Source organism: Canis aureus, chromosome 5 (assembly GCF_053574225.1).
Source record: "Canis aureus isolate CA01 chromosome 5, VMU_Caureus_v.1.0, whole genome shotgun sequence".
In the NCBI taxonomy this organism is placed as follows: domain Eukaryota; kingdom Metazoa; phylum Chordata; class Mammalia; order Carnivora; family Canidae; genus Canis; species Canis aureus.
In genome coordinates this window covers 42,399,024-42,414,757 of record NC_135615.1, presented here as the reverse complement: position 1 = coordinate 42,414,757, position 15,734 = coordinate 42,399,024, and the positions used below count along the sequence as shown (strand labels likewise).

The 15,734-nt window shown below is 40.6% G+C and overlaps 1 protein-coding gene across 3 annotated transcripts in view; it reads right to left on the bottom strand.

Moving 5' to 3' along the window:
• STK32A (serine/threonine kinase 32A) overlaps window positions 1-15,734 on the bottom strand; it is a 127,905-nt gene that overhangs the window by 38,937 nt on the left and 73,234 nt on the right. For all 3 annotated transcript variants that reach the window (XM_077897782.1, XM_077897785.1, XM_077897783.1), the window contains one exon: window positions 807-844. In XM_077897782.1, coding sequence (XP_077753908.1) covers window positions 807-844 — 38 coding nt within the window. The remainder of the gene's footprint in view (window positions 1-806; window positions 845-15,734) is intronic.

The following is a 15,734-nucleotide window of genomic DNA, read 5'->3' as shown; positions in this document are numbered from 1 at the left end:
GGTCCACCCTGATATACCAGTATATCCAAACATACATTAAAATAAACACTTGGAAAAACAATAATAAACACTTGGAAGAGATGACACACATTAATCATTGCTGGCGAAAGCTGGCTCTCAGGATATCCTTAATCAGTGTCTCCTGGGCTTCGGGCATTCACAGATCACCTTCATGGTTCCTGCCAAATCCTTGTATCACTTCCCCACTTGGGTGCCTCATATACCATTGTCCACTCTCTCTTTTTCTTTAAAATGACTGTTTTTTTTAAATCTAAAAATCCTTGAGCAGAAAACTCGCTCGCTCTTCTGCAAATGTGAAACCAATTTTTCCCTCATAAGAAGAAAAGCATAAACGTAGGTGCAATGAGAACAAAATAGTGGCGCTAAACATTCAGTAGCTACTCTTGCCTGCCAAATGCTCTGAGCTTGAGGTCTTTTCTGTCTTTATAAAAAAAAGAGATGATTTTTAGAAAGATATTAAGGCAAATTAGCACCAAAGAAACCTGTGATGGTTTTCTGGGAAAAAAATCAGAAGTGTAAGAAAATTGTAAAGGGAGTAACTTTTTCATTATGTAAATGTTATCTAAGGGTTTTGGGGGGGGGTACCATTCCCCTGATACAGTAATAATGTCCACCCACCCACCTTGTCCCTCCCACCCATCAAATCAAGTTTGAACATAGAACTCAACTGAATCAAGCAGGGCCTTTCCCGTGTGTAACACTCCTTTGCTGGGGATAATCCTTTTGTCCCACATCCTTTGTTTTATGTGCAAGTCACGTTGATTGTAAACAAATAATTTACTTACCATGTTCATCAAGCAAAATATTGTCAGGCTTCATATCCCTAGGGGAGTAAAAGGAAAAGAGAAAGTTGCTCATAATCAATCAAGCAAACAAGCAAATAGAACTAAAGGATAAAAGTGGAAGCACACAAGAGCTCCAAGTTGGCTTGAAACAATGAGCTAGCCCTTCGTCATTCACGCTCTCATCCAGTTTCCATGGTGAATCTCTGACACGATTACAATTAAGATCCCCAATTTCTAGATCAGAAAATGGAGGCTTAAAGGGCCTCTGTTAGTAAAAGAAAGATCTGGGCTTTGAGATTGAGTCCCTGTCATCCAAAAGCTGACATTCTTTACTTCTGTAGCATCTGACATGTAAGCAGGTAACTTTAGCTTCTAGGGTCATAGGGGCAATTAAATTGCCATAGGTAGTAGTACTCAGTATCCTTTTCATCTTTGTCACTGGAATGAATGTCAAGACTCTAAAAAACAAGGAAAAAATGATCTAAGATAGGGTTATATTTTAAACTTGCAGAAATTAGAAGATGCTATAATGTCTCTCGTTACTTAATAAATATTATCGCTGGGGTAATTAAAGGAGTTGGACTCATCTTCCAGGCATTAGTGAGATCCTTAAATTCATAGGAGGAAACAGAACTCACCTTTTTCCAGTGAAAGGAGTAGTTTGATGGTAAATACTTAGAGGAGTGGCCCACGGTGTTTTCAAAGTCCTCATGACATAGTATTAGTGTAAGCCTCAATCAGAGAACAGCAGTGTAGTTTGTAAGGGCCCTTGCTCTTGCACTAGGGTTTTACTGCCTTTCCCTAATACACCATTATAGCCCTCCAACCTAAATTCTCAAAAGCCATTAAAGATGAAATTCTGCAATAGGTTTTGAGGATGCATATTCAGCCTAGTCAAGTGGCTTTTATGTCATTGAAATAAGACGACCTTGTCTTTGACACACCAAGAATGTCAGGATCCTCTTTTCTTGACAATTTTAATGAATCATAAGCCCCTTAGTAACTACAAGCAGAACAAAGCATATGCCATACCAATGTGCAGGTGCATGTATGCATGAACTTTGAATATTTTCTTATTTCCTTTATTAGGTTTCAAACATTAATTCTGGATTCAGAAGTCATCATCTGTATCTGTGACACATTTTTCTCTGGTGCAGGGTACAACTGACTAAAAAGATGCATGTCATAGGGTTTCTAATTACCTGTTTCTATGGTTAAACTCTCTTAGTATTGCAAACTCCACCCCAAACTCTTTTGAGATGGATTCTATTGTTTCAAGAATTATCGAGTCCAAACTCACTCATATGAAATAAAGTCCCTTTCATCATCTGGCTCCTGTGCTCCCTGCATCTCCTCACCTTCTGCTGTTTCTTTGCCTCAATCAGAGCTCTCTTACCAAGGGACTCTGAAAAAGTAGATTCATCCCTCAACTCAAAGGTCTGAAACAACTTCCTGCAGGAAGCCTTCTCTGAATCTCCAGTTCTGAGTCTACGGCTCCTCCTATGTGCTTGGCATGGTATACTTCTTCCATCATAACATTTATCATGCTCATATTTCTTTTTCTCTAACTGGATCATAAACTCCTTGATGTCAGCGATGGTTTCTAGGTTAATGTCATATTCCATTACATAGGCTCACAGTGCTTGGCAGGCGGTAAATGAATGACTAAATGATACCAGGAGAATGTCTAGTGCATTCAAGAAGGCTAATCCTAATGGTACATACCAGAGTACTAAGGATGCACCCTCAAATACTGTGCAATTCAAAGCTTAAGGTAAACCGGATATTAGTTTCTTGCTACCTCTTTCACACCCTCACCCAGTGAGCAGCATCAGCAAAAAAGAGGCCCCATGGAGTTCTGTGGGGAGGGAAGACACTTGGGTATGACAAGATTAGCATAATGATTTCACTGCCTGGATTCATGAAGGCTTGGTGAGTAAGATGACTTGCTGTGGGTTTGACACTTTCAGACGTTTCTATGAAATCCTTGAGCATCATTTTTAAGTGTCAAAGCCACATCTCATTGTATCTACTGCCTTTCCCAGAAACTACCTTGAAGCTTAAAGAATAATACAGAGATCAGAGATGTAACAGCTCATATGATTATTCCTACTTATATTCATTTATTCATTGAATACTTATCTACTTTGAGAAGCCACTGTGCTAGAATATAGGAAATAAAAAGATAAATGAGATCTAGTTGGCTCTGGGATGGAGAGGGTAGGAAAGGTTCATAAGGAACCATGCCAAAAGCTTTACAGTGTAAAAGGGGTGTGTTTACTACAAAATTCAGAGAAAACATATATGTGGAAAATGTAAGATAAATATTTTAAAAGTTGGACTTTAAGAAAAAAATAAAGTGTATAGACACAGATTCTGAGTACATAGCTTCCCTGAAATGTGATGAGGTAACTTCTAAGTCACTACAGGGTAAACTTCAGCATGCTAACATTATTTATTCACATACCAGAAGACAGTGATAATAAACCCGGTGTACTATATTAAAATTCTGATAGGACAAGTTGATGTTTTCTAGTTTTGAAATTTAGCACCACTTCCTCAGCTCTGTAGCTTGGTCAAATAACACTAAGTATGAGGGAACTTATTCTAAGCTGTTTCTTTCATTTAAGGTGACCTCTACTATGGTTTAACTTGGTGGTTATGTTGAAAATCACCTGGGGGAGCTGTAAACAACCTGGGTTCCCTGATCTCATTCAGTCCTGTGGCAATTGGACTCTCTGTGGCCAGGCCTATGTGTCTGTCCAAAAAAAAAAAAAAAAAACAAAAAAAAAAACAGAAACGTCTAGGACTTTCTGATGTACAATCATGTTCAGAGATACCATCCAAACATTGTCCACATCCAAAGATGTCAATCTGATTTTAAACTCTGAACCTCTTAAAAGCTTATCTATGAATGAAAAGGCATTGGAAAAGCACAACACTTAGCACTGTTGGCAAAGTTCTTTGGTTCAGACCTATATGGAGGACTCTAACAACTTCCTATCATCAGCGAGTCACTAATAAGTTCCTTCTCTCTTGTTATCCGTAATTCGAGGTGATATAATGTCTGTGTGGTTGTTACATCAAATCACAAAAGCCATTAAAGATGAAATTCTGCAATAGGTTTTGAGGATGCATTTTCAGCCTAGTCAAGTGGCTTTTATGTCATTGAAATAAGACGACCTTGTCTTTGACACACCAAGAATGTCAGGATCCTCTTTTCTTGACAATTTTAATGAATCATAAGCCCCTTAATAACTACAAGCAGAACAAAGCATATGCCATACCAATGTGCAGGTGCAAGTATGCATGAACTTTGAATATTAACCCGAATTAACCTTCAATCTTCTTTCCTTCTATCTGATACCCGAAGTGTTTACTTACTCCTATTTCCTAATCATTCCTTTGTCATTATAGCAGCCCACCCCTGACCAACCTGACCTTCTCTCCAGTCCACTCCCCAAGCTTGTACACGCATCACCCTGAGACCATCAATTGTTGACTCTATCACTTTGTGTTTATGCATCAAAACCCTCACTCATATCCTTAATTCCCTTCCACAGCCACTGTTAACATCCCTTGTACAAATCTTTAATTTTCTTACTGCCTTCAATTGTTTTTATCTATTAAAACCACACTATTGGTTAAACCCAACTCCCCAATTCTTCTCACCTACAGCCAAGCTCCTGAACTTTGCTGGAAACAGACATAGTAATATTTACCTCTCATTTTAATTCATGGCCGCATATCTCAAGCCAGCACCAGTGTGCCAAGCCCTAGTGAGATACCTTCTCCAAGAGGAGCACATCACACTCTCCATTGCCCTCAGGCCTCTTTCATGTTCACTCTCAATTTCTCTCAGTTGATGGCTGAACCTCCTTAGTTCACAAAGACAAGAGAACTATCTACCACTGAGTCTACCAACCACTTCACAAAGACAAGAGAGCTACCTACTATTAAGTCTACCAACCTCCCTATTTCTATATCCATACTCATAGCCTTCCCACCAGTTATAATAAATTAAAAGTCCCTGCACCTACCCCAGACAACTCTTCTCTTGCAGCTCTGGATCTCATCTTCTTTCACCTTCTCACAGATTTCTCTTAGCTTGGTATTCCTTCCCTTCTCCTACACCTTTTTCTACCTCTCTTTAGGAAGTATGTTATGGTTGAGTCTCTTGGAAATACCTTCCTTGATGCATAACTACCTCCACTTATCATCCCATTTTCACTAATTTCCTTTGCAATAACAACTCTGGATTGAGTTGTTAATAGGTGAGAAATCAGAAACAGCATCTCCGTTCTCCTTTTCAGCCCATTCCAGCCAGGCTTCCATCTCTGCTACTTCCTGAAATTGCCCCTGTCGGATACATCGATGACCTCCAGTTTGCCAAATCCCCTAGCTGCATTTTTATTTACCATGCTTTACTTCTCTGTGGATTGATCATTCCTTCTCTTCTGACATACTTTATTCTTGTGTTTTGCAAAAAGCCCCTTTCTACTGGTTTTCCTTCTGCCACAGAGATTCCTCCCCAGTCTTGTCTGCTGGTATCTTCTTGGTTCAACCTCTAAATGCTGATTCCCCAGAGCTTAGTCACATATACCGCTACTCTCACTTAAATTATTTCATTTATTCCTGTGATTTAAAAAAATTATATATATTTTGGAAATATAAATAAAAATATATACATATATGTATGTGTGTACACACACACAGACACATAGACACACACATATTTTGTCTCCATCCCTGACCCTGTAATTCTAGATTAATAATATGTCCAACTTCTTGCTTGATATTTCCATCCGTATGTCTAAGAGCCATGACAAATATGTTCTAAAGAGAAGCCTTGGCATTTATCCACATCCCATACAGATACCCAAATCCTCTTCTTTCAGGATTCCTAGCACATAGCTTCATAATTCTCCCACTGTAAAAATTAAAATCTTGTGATTATTCTTTTTTTATAAAAAAATATTTTATTTATTTGACAGAGAAAGAGAGCAGAAGCAGGGAGAGTGGCAGAGGGAGAGGGAGAAGTAGGGAGAGGGAGAAGCAGGGAGCCTGGTCAAGGGCTGGATCCCAGGACCCCGAGATTATGACCTGAGCCAAAGGCAGATCCTTCCCTGACTAAGCCACCCAGGTGCCCCTGAAAATCTCAAGATCATTCTTAATTCTTTTCTTTCTTTAACTCATAGTATTAGTCCTTCAACAACTCTTAATAACTCCACCTTTGAAATACAATTACTGAAAACAGTATGGTGGTCTCTCAAAAAAAATTGAACATGGAAATTAATACATGGTTCCACGTTCTTTTTCTATGGGTATGTACCCAAAACAATAGAAAAGCAAACATCTGAACAGATATTCATATATCCATGTTTATAGCAGCATTATTCACAGTGGTCAAGAAGTAGAAACAAACCAAATATCCAACAGTGGGGGAATGAATAAACAAAAGGTGGTGTATACATACAGTGGAATCCAGCTTTAAAAAGAAACAGGATTCTGATACAGGCTACACCATGGATGCACCATTAGGACATCACACTAAGTGACATATGCTAGACTCCAAAGGACAAACATGATATGATACCACTTACATGAGGTATCAGTTGAAGTAATGCACTAGTACCTTCTTGCTTCTCCTACTGTCCCTCAACAATCCACTAGTCACATGGCCCTCAAAGTGGTGAGGGCCACCACACAATCTTCCCTGTGTAACATCCTTTGGCTCCCAATTCACATGAAATAAAAATCTAAATCATTTATTGCTGGCATCATATGCCCTTTACATACTCTAGCCCTGCACAGCCCTGAGCTCCACACAATAGCACCCCGTCCCTGCCACACACCATGCTCCAGCCACACTGAGGGTGTGCTTTCCCTCCTTTGCACAGATGGCTCCCTCGGACTGCAACCTCCTTTGTCTGCAATCCTGTTCTCTTAGACCTTTATTTGGCTCACTGCTTCCTATCATTTCAGATCTATGCTAAAATATCTCTTCCAAATTCTTTCCTGACCACTTGACCTAAAATAGCCTCCCCCACCATCCTTACCTCTTCACCTCCATCTTACATTCAGCACAGCTCTGAACACCATTTTCCTATTTATTTATTATTTTTCTACCCCACTGGAATATAAGTTCTCAGAGAAAGGAAATCTCTTCTGTATTGTACAATGTTATAGCTCCTGGGCTCGTAGAAGTGCCCAGAACAAAGCAAGGACTCAAGTAAATATTTGTCATAAAAATGAGTGAATCTGGTCCCTTGGCTTCTCAAACTTCTGGAATTAAAAGCCGTATATTTCTTTTTTCCTTAAGAAGAGCCAGGAAAAAGCAAAACAAAGAAAGTCCTCTCTATGACTGATGCACTGTATTTACTGTTGGTCAACCAGAACATTGATCATTTTTATTAAACGTATGAGTGTATATTTAGAGCAAGAGTAAGAAAGAAGTGATTTCTGCACAATTAGAGCTTGTGACTTTGGAGAGGGGCTACAGAATTTGGGGCGTGGTAAATTGCAGTTCTAGGGACACACATTCTGTAGAAATTCTTCATTCCATCTCGACTTAATTAAGCAGAAAAGGCTGAATCAGCTGATGCCTACGGTGGCAACTATAAATTGTACCGTGGAAATACAATGCTCCCTGGGGCAGGATCCAAGGCAGAACTGATGTATCTGCTGTTCTCACTCGAATGACTTTACAAGATATTAGCAGAACTTAATAGGCTAATTACATCCCTTCACTGCACCTACCCTGGAATCAAGTTGTTCACCCTGCAACCCGATATGGGGTATTGTGAGAACAGGGAACAAGAAAATCAGTGTCTCCAAACCACAATCAACCCCTTCAGTGTCCATAGCTTTGTGATAGGTCTACAGTTGGGGTTTAATTCTTTCTTACATAATGTACTCTTGTATGGGGCTCTCTCCTATTTCTTGAGAGGGGAAATATATTATGCATATGATTCTATATTATTTAAGATGTCACACAGAGGTTTTTGGTCACATAAAAAGACATATGTAAGAAAAAAGTGAGGTGGGGATGGCAGGGTATAAGGGGTATTTGTTTTTTTTTAAGATTTTATTTATTGGGGTGCCTGGGTGGCTCAGGTGGTTAAGCATCTGCCTTCGGCTCAGGTGGGATCCTGGGATCAAGCCCCGCATCAGCTCCCTGCTCAGAGGGGAGTCTGCTTCTCCCTTTCCCTCTGCCCATCCCCCCACCACCTTGTTCATGCTTGCTCTGTCTGCTCATGTCACTCTGTCACTCTCTCAAATAAATAAATAATAAATAATAAATAATAATAAATAATAAATAATAAATCTTTTAAAAAAGATTTTATTTATTTATTCATGAGACACACACACACACACACACACACACACACACACAGAGACAGAGACACAGGGAGAGAGAGAAGCAGGCTCCATGTAGGGAGCCCGACGTGGGACTCCATCCCGGGTCTCCAGGATCACCCCCTGGGCTGAAGGTGGCGCTAAACCACTGAGCCACCCAGGCTGCCCTATAAGGGGTGTTTGTGAGCAGAAATGCATAGTTCAACAGGAGGCAGTCGTAAAGAGTGCCAGAGTTAGATTATGGACCAAGTAATCCTCCATCTCTTTTTTACTAACTGGCTGATTTTTTTTTTAAGTTTAAATTTCATTTTTAAAAATTTAGATATAATTGACATATAATGTTATATTCGTTTCGGGTATAGGAAATAGTTATTTGATACTCATTGTAGTGATCATTTCATAATATATATAAGTTTAGTTAGTATCCATCACCACACATAGTTAGAGTGGGTTTTGTTTTGTTTTTTTACTGTGATGAAAATTTTTAAGATTTACTCTTTTAGTAACTTTCTGCCTGCTTACCTTTTTAAGATTTTATTTATTTATTCATGAGAGACACAGAGAGAGGCAGAGACAGGCAGAGGGAGAAGCAGGCTCCCTGCGGGGAGCCCAGTGTAGGGGCTCGATCCCAGGACCCCAGGATCACACGCTGAGCTGAAGGCAGACAATTGCAGAGCCATCCAGGCATCCCTCTGCCTGCTTATTGTTCTTGTTGTTCAAATCCAACATTCCGGGATCCCTGGGTGGCGCAGCGGTTTAGCTCCTGCCTTTGGCCCAGGGCGCGATCCTGGAGACCCAGGATCGAATCCCACGTCGGGCTCCTGGTGCATGGAGCCTGCTTCTCCCTCTGCCTGTGTCTCTGCCTCTCTCTCTCTCACTGTGTGCCTATCATAAGTAAATAAAAATTAAAAAAAAAAACAAAAAACAAATCCAACATTCCCCATAGTTTGTTCAAGGGAATATGAGTTAAAAATACATTCTGTAATAATATATAATACATATTTTATACATGTAGTTATATATACATATAAAATGTTTACATATTCATTTTGAGTGTAATGGATTTTCATGGATAGCACTGCTTTTCATTTGTCACCCCACTACACAGGTCCAATGTCATTATATATTAATCGGGTGATGAAGGCAATGACTTTACCATCCTACCATCCGTGAAAATGTTATGCAGCATCCCTTTTTGAATTTGTGTTTCTTTTCTCAAGTATCATTGAAGACACTAGCCTACCTACCATGCCTTCCTTCTCTCTGATGTCTTCTCTCATGACTTCTGAATTTCTCCTCCATTGTCCATAATAATTTACCTTTTATGTTAAATCACCAAATACAAGCCAGAGCATTAGACCTCCAGCTTAGCATGTCATTCTCCTCCAAACCCCCCAACCCAAACAACTTATGAAGATATTCACAACCAGGATAGGTTTCTTTGGTAAAGGGGAAGAGTGGTAGGGACCAGATGTTAATGGCCCTTTGGCAAAAAAAAAAAAAAAAAAGGGGGGGCCAGTTCTTCAGTAGAGAGCACTGAGGCAGTTACAAATAAGCACTGAAGTCAGGATCTGAGAAAGAACCTCTTAATAGATAGACACTTCCAAAGTTGGTGTGAACTATCATGTAATCTTAAAATGTGATGTGGATGTTGTCACTGAGGCTGGATAAGCATTTGACAGCAATACAGTAAGTGGATAGTGCAGCAGAGGAACACTAACCTGCTCAGCTGACCTTTCAGAGCCCTTTGAGCCCTGATCCTCATGAGTCACCCAAGGCTTCTCACAGAGGTTCCCTAAAAGTCACCTCCCTTGTTTGATTTACCACTTAGACACTAAAGGAAAGCAGTACTATCTACATATACAAAAGTGGGAGTGAGAGAGAGAGAGAATCTAAGGCCACTGACTTGTCCACAGTCTCACAGCTCATAAATGACAGAGATGGAATTTAAATGTCATGGTCTTTCCACTATTGCTCACGTGGTTATTTTAGCTAGGATGGCAAGTAGGTTCCAAGCATGGGGCCAACTCTTTAGTTAGTAGTGTCTGCCATGTTGAAAAGGAGGGCCTTCATGTTCGAGAGAAATGAGTGCCAAGGTTGATCAGCAATTCCTCACTTAGACACAGGAAAGAGGGGTTTCAGGAGAATTGATAAAAAATTGTCAAACTGCTGCACTTCCCATGAGTAATAGAATGGTTCTAGCTACCACTTACTGTCCATGCTACAACAGCTACTTGATAGACAACATATCTTTTATTGCTCACAGCAGCTCCCTCACTTAGAATATGACCCCCATTTTTGCAGGTGAAGAAAGGGTAGCTCAGAGAGTTTACATTACTCATCCAAGATTACATGATAAGTAACTGCTGGAGCTGGGGTACAACCAGAGATAGTGAGGTGCAATCTTAGTTTATATCTCAATGCTTATATTTTACTTCTCCACAGAAGAGAGAAGAATGTCCTCACGTACCTGGGGGTCTGGGATGTGGTTCATATTGGGCTGCAGCGAGTTTAATTTTTTTCCTATATTTGAAAATCATGTATATTTTCCTCCCAACTCTATAATATAGTCATGTCTCTTTTAAATGTAAAAGTAAAGTTCCACATGTGTTATATGGAATAAATCTGTTGTTCTAGTAAGGTGAGTCACACTTATCCTGATGGTACAGATCCATCAGTCAGATATTCCTGTTGAGAAGCATGGTTATATCCCACCATCCCACTCACTTGAGATTTTTAGCCAACTTGCACTCTTTGGAGGCAGAATGTTTAATGACAAGGCTTCCTGCCTTGCTGTTTAGCATTAGTCAATGCTCATTCACTGCCATTATTTCCTTTAATTTGGATTCACACAGATAGAAACCTAGGTCCCATTTATCCATTCTATAACCAAGGAAGCAAGGACATGGCATTAGGGACCTGAGCTAAGTCCCTTGGCCACAAGGACTGGCTTAAACTCAAATCTCCTGGGTCTTTCTCTCAACCTGAAGAGAAATGTACAGGGAAAGAAATGTACTAGTTAGTGGAAGGGAAAGAGTCTACAAAGTAAGAGAGACCAAGGAGTGGTCATCTATTGATCGTAACAGATAAATTGTCATGAGAGGGTTTTGCTGTTGTTGTTTTGTTTTGTTTTGTTTTGTTTTATAATTGCATAGAGGACAGGGGTATTCAATTTGAGGCAAAAAGCAGTTTGTTCCATTTCAGCTCTAGAACTGAAACTATCCTCTCTTGCCGGGGTCATACATGATCCAGCTGGAATTCAGTCCCAGGCCATTGGGTTTGATGCCAGTGTCTCTTCTCTCCCTCACCCAGTCCCAGACTGAGGGATGATCAGTGTACACCAATCATGAGAATCTGGTTCCCTTATCACGGTTTCTGTTAAGGTGGGGATGAGCCAGAATGGTCAGTGAGACCTAACGGGATCCTACTATCAGGGCCTTCAGAAAAATTTGCTTCCCTAGTAAAAGACTGTAAATACCCTTCGGAGACTCAGACCTCTGAATTTATGTCCTGAGGACAGCAACAGGATCTATAGGGTTGCTGTGAAGGTTTAGTGAGTTGAGGCACACAAAACTCCAAGTACACTGGTCTGGCACATAGTGATTGTTGGACTGACTGTAAAAAACATTGAACAAATGATTAGTAAGTGTCCAGTTGTAGGAAGGGCTAGAAGGGGAGAAACTGATGTTAAACTGAGGGTATTAAATGATGAATCGTTGTTTTCAACTACCATTAAACCATCGTGATGTACTGCTGATGGTTGATTCCACTTAAGGCAACATGTGAGAAACCAGGATGAGCCTTTAAATGCTTTATTATCTATTATTCTCAAGGAGCCTCCTGAAGTAGGTACAGTGATTCTCCCTAGTGCATAGATGGGGCCCCCCAGAGCCACAGAGAGCTGATGTAGCTATCCTGTGGTCCCCGACTATGATGAGGAGCTAGAACTCCAGTTCACGTTTACCTGACCCCAGAAGTGATATTCAAAATACTTTAGGAGTGGATGCCTGGGTGGCTCAGCGGTTGAGCGTCTGCCCTTGGCTCAGGGCGTGATCCCAGTCCAGGGATCAAGTCCCACGTCAGGCTCCCTGCAGGGAGCCTGCTTCTCCCTCTGCCTGTGTCTCTGCCTCTCTCTGTGTGTCTCATGAATAAATAAATAAATAAAAACTTTATAAAAAAACTTCACGAGGAACAAATCTTGGCTAACCAGAACAGAGCATTGACCAGGAGGGATCCTGGAGGCCACTGATAAATGACCCAGTGCAGCAGTAATCGTAGGTGACAACTAAGCAGAGGCCCTGTCTGACTCAAGGCTCCCGTGGGCAGCAGCAGAATCAACCGTGAGGCTGCCTGTGAGTCACTGGGAGGAAGAACATTTTGAAAATCAGATCTGAACGTGAAATGAATCCTTTACGTGGCAGCGGGTGTCCCATCTCTGAAGTATTGTGAGGTTAGGAAGACAATTTCTTGTTGGGGAAGTTGTGGAACAAATTCTATCTTTGGGTGGAGGTAGGACTTGATTTCTAAGCTGCGCTTTACCTTTACTATCCTACGGCTTGGTGATAAATAGCCTTTAGTTTTTTTTTTTTTTTAAGAATTTATTTATTTATTCATGAGAGACACACACACACCCACACACAGAGAGAGAGAGAGAGAGAGAGAGGCAGAGACACAGGCAGAGGGAGAAGCAAGCTCCATGCAGGGAGCCCGACGAGGGACTCGATCCCGGGTCTCTAGGATCAGGCTGAAGGTGGCGCTAAACAACTGAGCCACCTGGGCTGCCCCTTTAGTTGTTTTACATGAATCTGGAAAATAGCAATAGGGCTTCCCTTCCTTGGCCGCCCCTGTCCTCCCAAGCATTGTGACAGGAGCTTTTCATAGTTGTTCAGCTGTATCACGTATGATATTATTAAGTCCATTTTACAAATGAGAAAAATAAGTCTCAGAAAAAGTATGCCAATCCATTGTCTGCAGAGTGAGCACTGTGGACTCCTAATCTGAGGCTCTTATTCTGATATCCAGAAGAGCTAGCGTGCCCCATTCTCTACCATTTCCAGCCTCATTTTCATACCACCCACTGTGCATGCTCTACTCTTATCTCCAAACTGATAACAAATTCAAGTATGTCCCCTTTGCTGGACTGGCTTTGTATTTTCACTCAACTACAAATAGGAAGTTAGGTTGAGCTCGAGTATTTGCTTGAACTTGATGAGCTGATCTGGCCTCGGCTCCCCTCTCTTACTGCTTCTTGAACCACTCTCCCCCTTTCTTGCATGTTCCAACTGCAAAGACCACTGTGCTGCTTGGACAGAACAGACTTCGACCTTAGAGCTACTTGTCCGGCAAGTCTGGGTTCAGATGCTGCCTACCAGCTAGGTCTTCTCTGAGCACCATGCTAATGCATAAGGTAGCCTGCCTTCCCCCCAGATGCGTACTCTCTTAGGATCCCTGCTGATTGCCCAGGAAGCACTAAAGGCAATCTGTAACTAACATGGTTATTTAGGTGCTTGGTTCCTTGTTCACTGTCTGTCTCTTCAACTAAACCGTGAGCTCTGCAAGTACAAAAAAACCCCCATGTTTTTATTTTTCAAAGCTCTATTCAAGAACTGTGTGCCTGGCACACAAATAAGTGACTAAACCTGAAAGAATGAAGCTTCAGCTTTGTACTCAAATGTGTGTAGGTAAAGTAAAATTAAATTTGGACCAAGTCACAGGTTGCATAATTAATGAAGCTCTTCAACTAATAGAAATTACCAGAAGCACAGCGCAGGCTAGTTAAATGTTAACCTGGAAACGAGCAGTTCTCTGCCTTTTTCACTGGGTTTTCACAAATAGGTGGTCTTGTGTAAGAAGCACAGTCACAAAGCTGCTTTCAAAACTGCCTGATGCCTAATACCAAGAAGGCAAATTCTCCTGTTTTCGCCATGTGTTATTCATGCTCATTCATTATTTGGTAGCTTGGGAGCAGGTGCTGAGTAGAACATATCAACCTAATACCCTCATTACTGCACTGCCGTTTTGTTTTTGAGGGTCAAGTGGCCCTTCTGCTGTGGGAGTGAGAGAAAGAGAACATTTACAAGGCTTATGATCTGCTGAAGAGAAGATTTACCAAAACAAAAAGTAAGGTCATTTTCTTAACCATTCCACAGAAAATGGTGGCCTGAAACCAAATTCTTGATCCCACTGCAACAGCAAAAATTATCAATAGGTTGAAAAGAAGAAAGCCAAGTGGAATGTACACAGTACAAGCAATCAGCTAATCTATCATTTTTTAGACTTACAATTTTCTCATACTGGACACACTGCTTTGGTAAACTGAAGAAGGTTTAACTTCCCTTATAGATGCCTAAAAGCAAAACCAAACACCTTGGACCAGAGAAATGTTATAAGAAAGCCACAGATATGTGAAATATCTTACCAAATCTGAAACATAAAAGACCATCTGTGGACTACATAAAATAGTTTACTATATGCTAAAGCCAATGGATTTGACTTGTTGAATATTCTCTTGGGTTACCCTAATTATGCAGGCAATTTTAACAAGTTTTTTTCTTTTTTTTTTCTTTTTTTAATGCTGGCCTCCCATGCCATAATATATTTGAAGCAGCACGTCAATAGTGAGGACAGAAGCTGTTCTGAGTAGCACCTTCTACACGTGAAGATTAAAGTCTTAGCAGCTAAGAAAACTATACAAGCATACTGCATTAGTTTACCGGGGCTCCTGTAACAAAGTACTACAAACCAAGGGCCTTAAAAAAACCCAGAAATATGTTATCTCATAGTTCTGGAGAGTGCAAGTCCAAAATCAAGGTTTCAATAGGACCATGCTTCCTCAAAACCTATAGGTGAGAACTCTTCCTTGCTTCTCCTTAGCTTCTGTTGGTTTGCTGGCAACCTTGGGCCTTCCTTGGCTTAGAAATGCACCACTCCAGTCCTCTATCCTGACATGGTGTTTTCCTCCTGTGTCCTTCACATCATCCTCTCTCTGTGCCCAAATATCCTCTTTTGATAAGAATACCAGTTACACTGGACTAGGGCCACCATAATGAACCAGTTTTACTTGATTACCTCTGTGAAGACTCTCTTTCCTAATAAGGTCACATTCTGAGATATTTGGACTCAGGCTTTCAACATATCTTTTTGGGAGACATGCAATTTAGCCTGTACCAACTAAAAATACGTATCTAAACCAGTGTTTGTTGCTGTTGGGTGAACAGCAGTAAATAGCTCCTCTGATTTTTTTTTTTAAGCTCATCTGATCTTGAGGATGCCTATTATTTTCATATGAGGAAAAATAAGGGAGCCTTTATTAAGAGCAGGGTCTTTGAATCAGATTATCCTACTTTTGAATCTGGCCTTAGTACACGAACTACATGATATTAGGCAAATTACTCAACCCTGTCACAGTACCATTGACTATCAAATTAGCCAGTGCACACAAAATGCTTATTACCACGGTGGCCACTGGCATATGCACAATAAATGATAGCTCTTCTTAAGTCATTAAAAAGATGATATATGTACTTTGTAGTATAAATTAAATGGTTAAAAAATGCTGGTGAGCGGAAA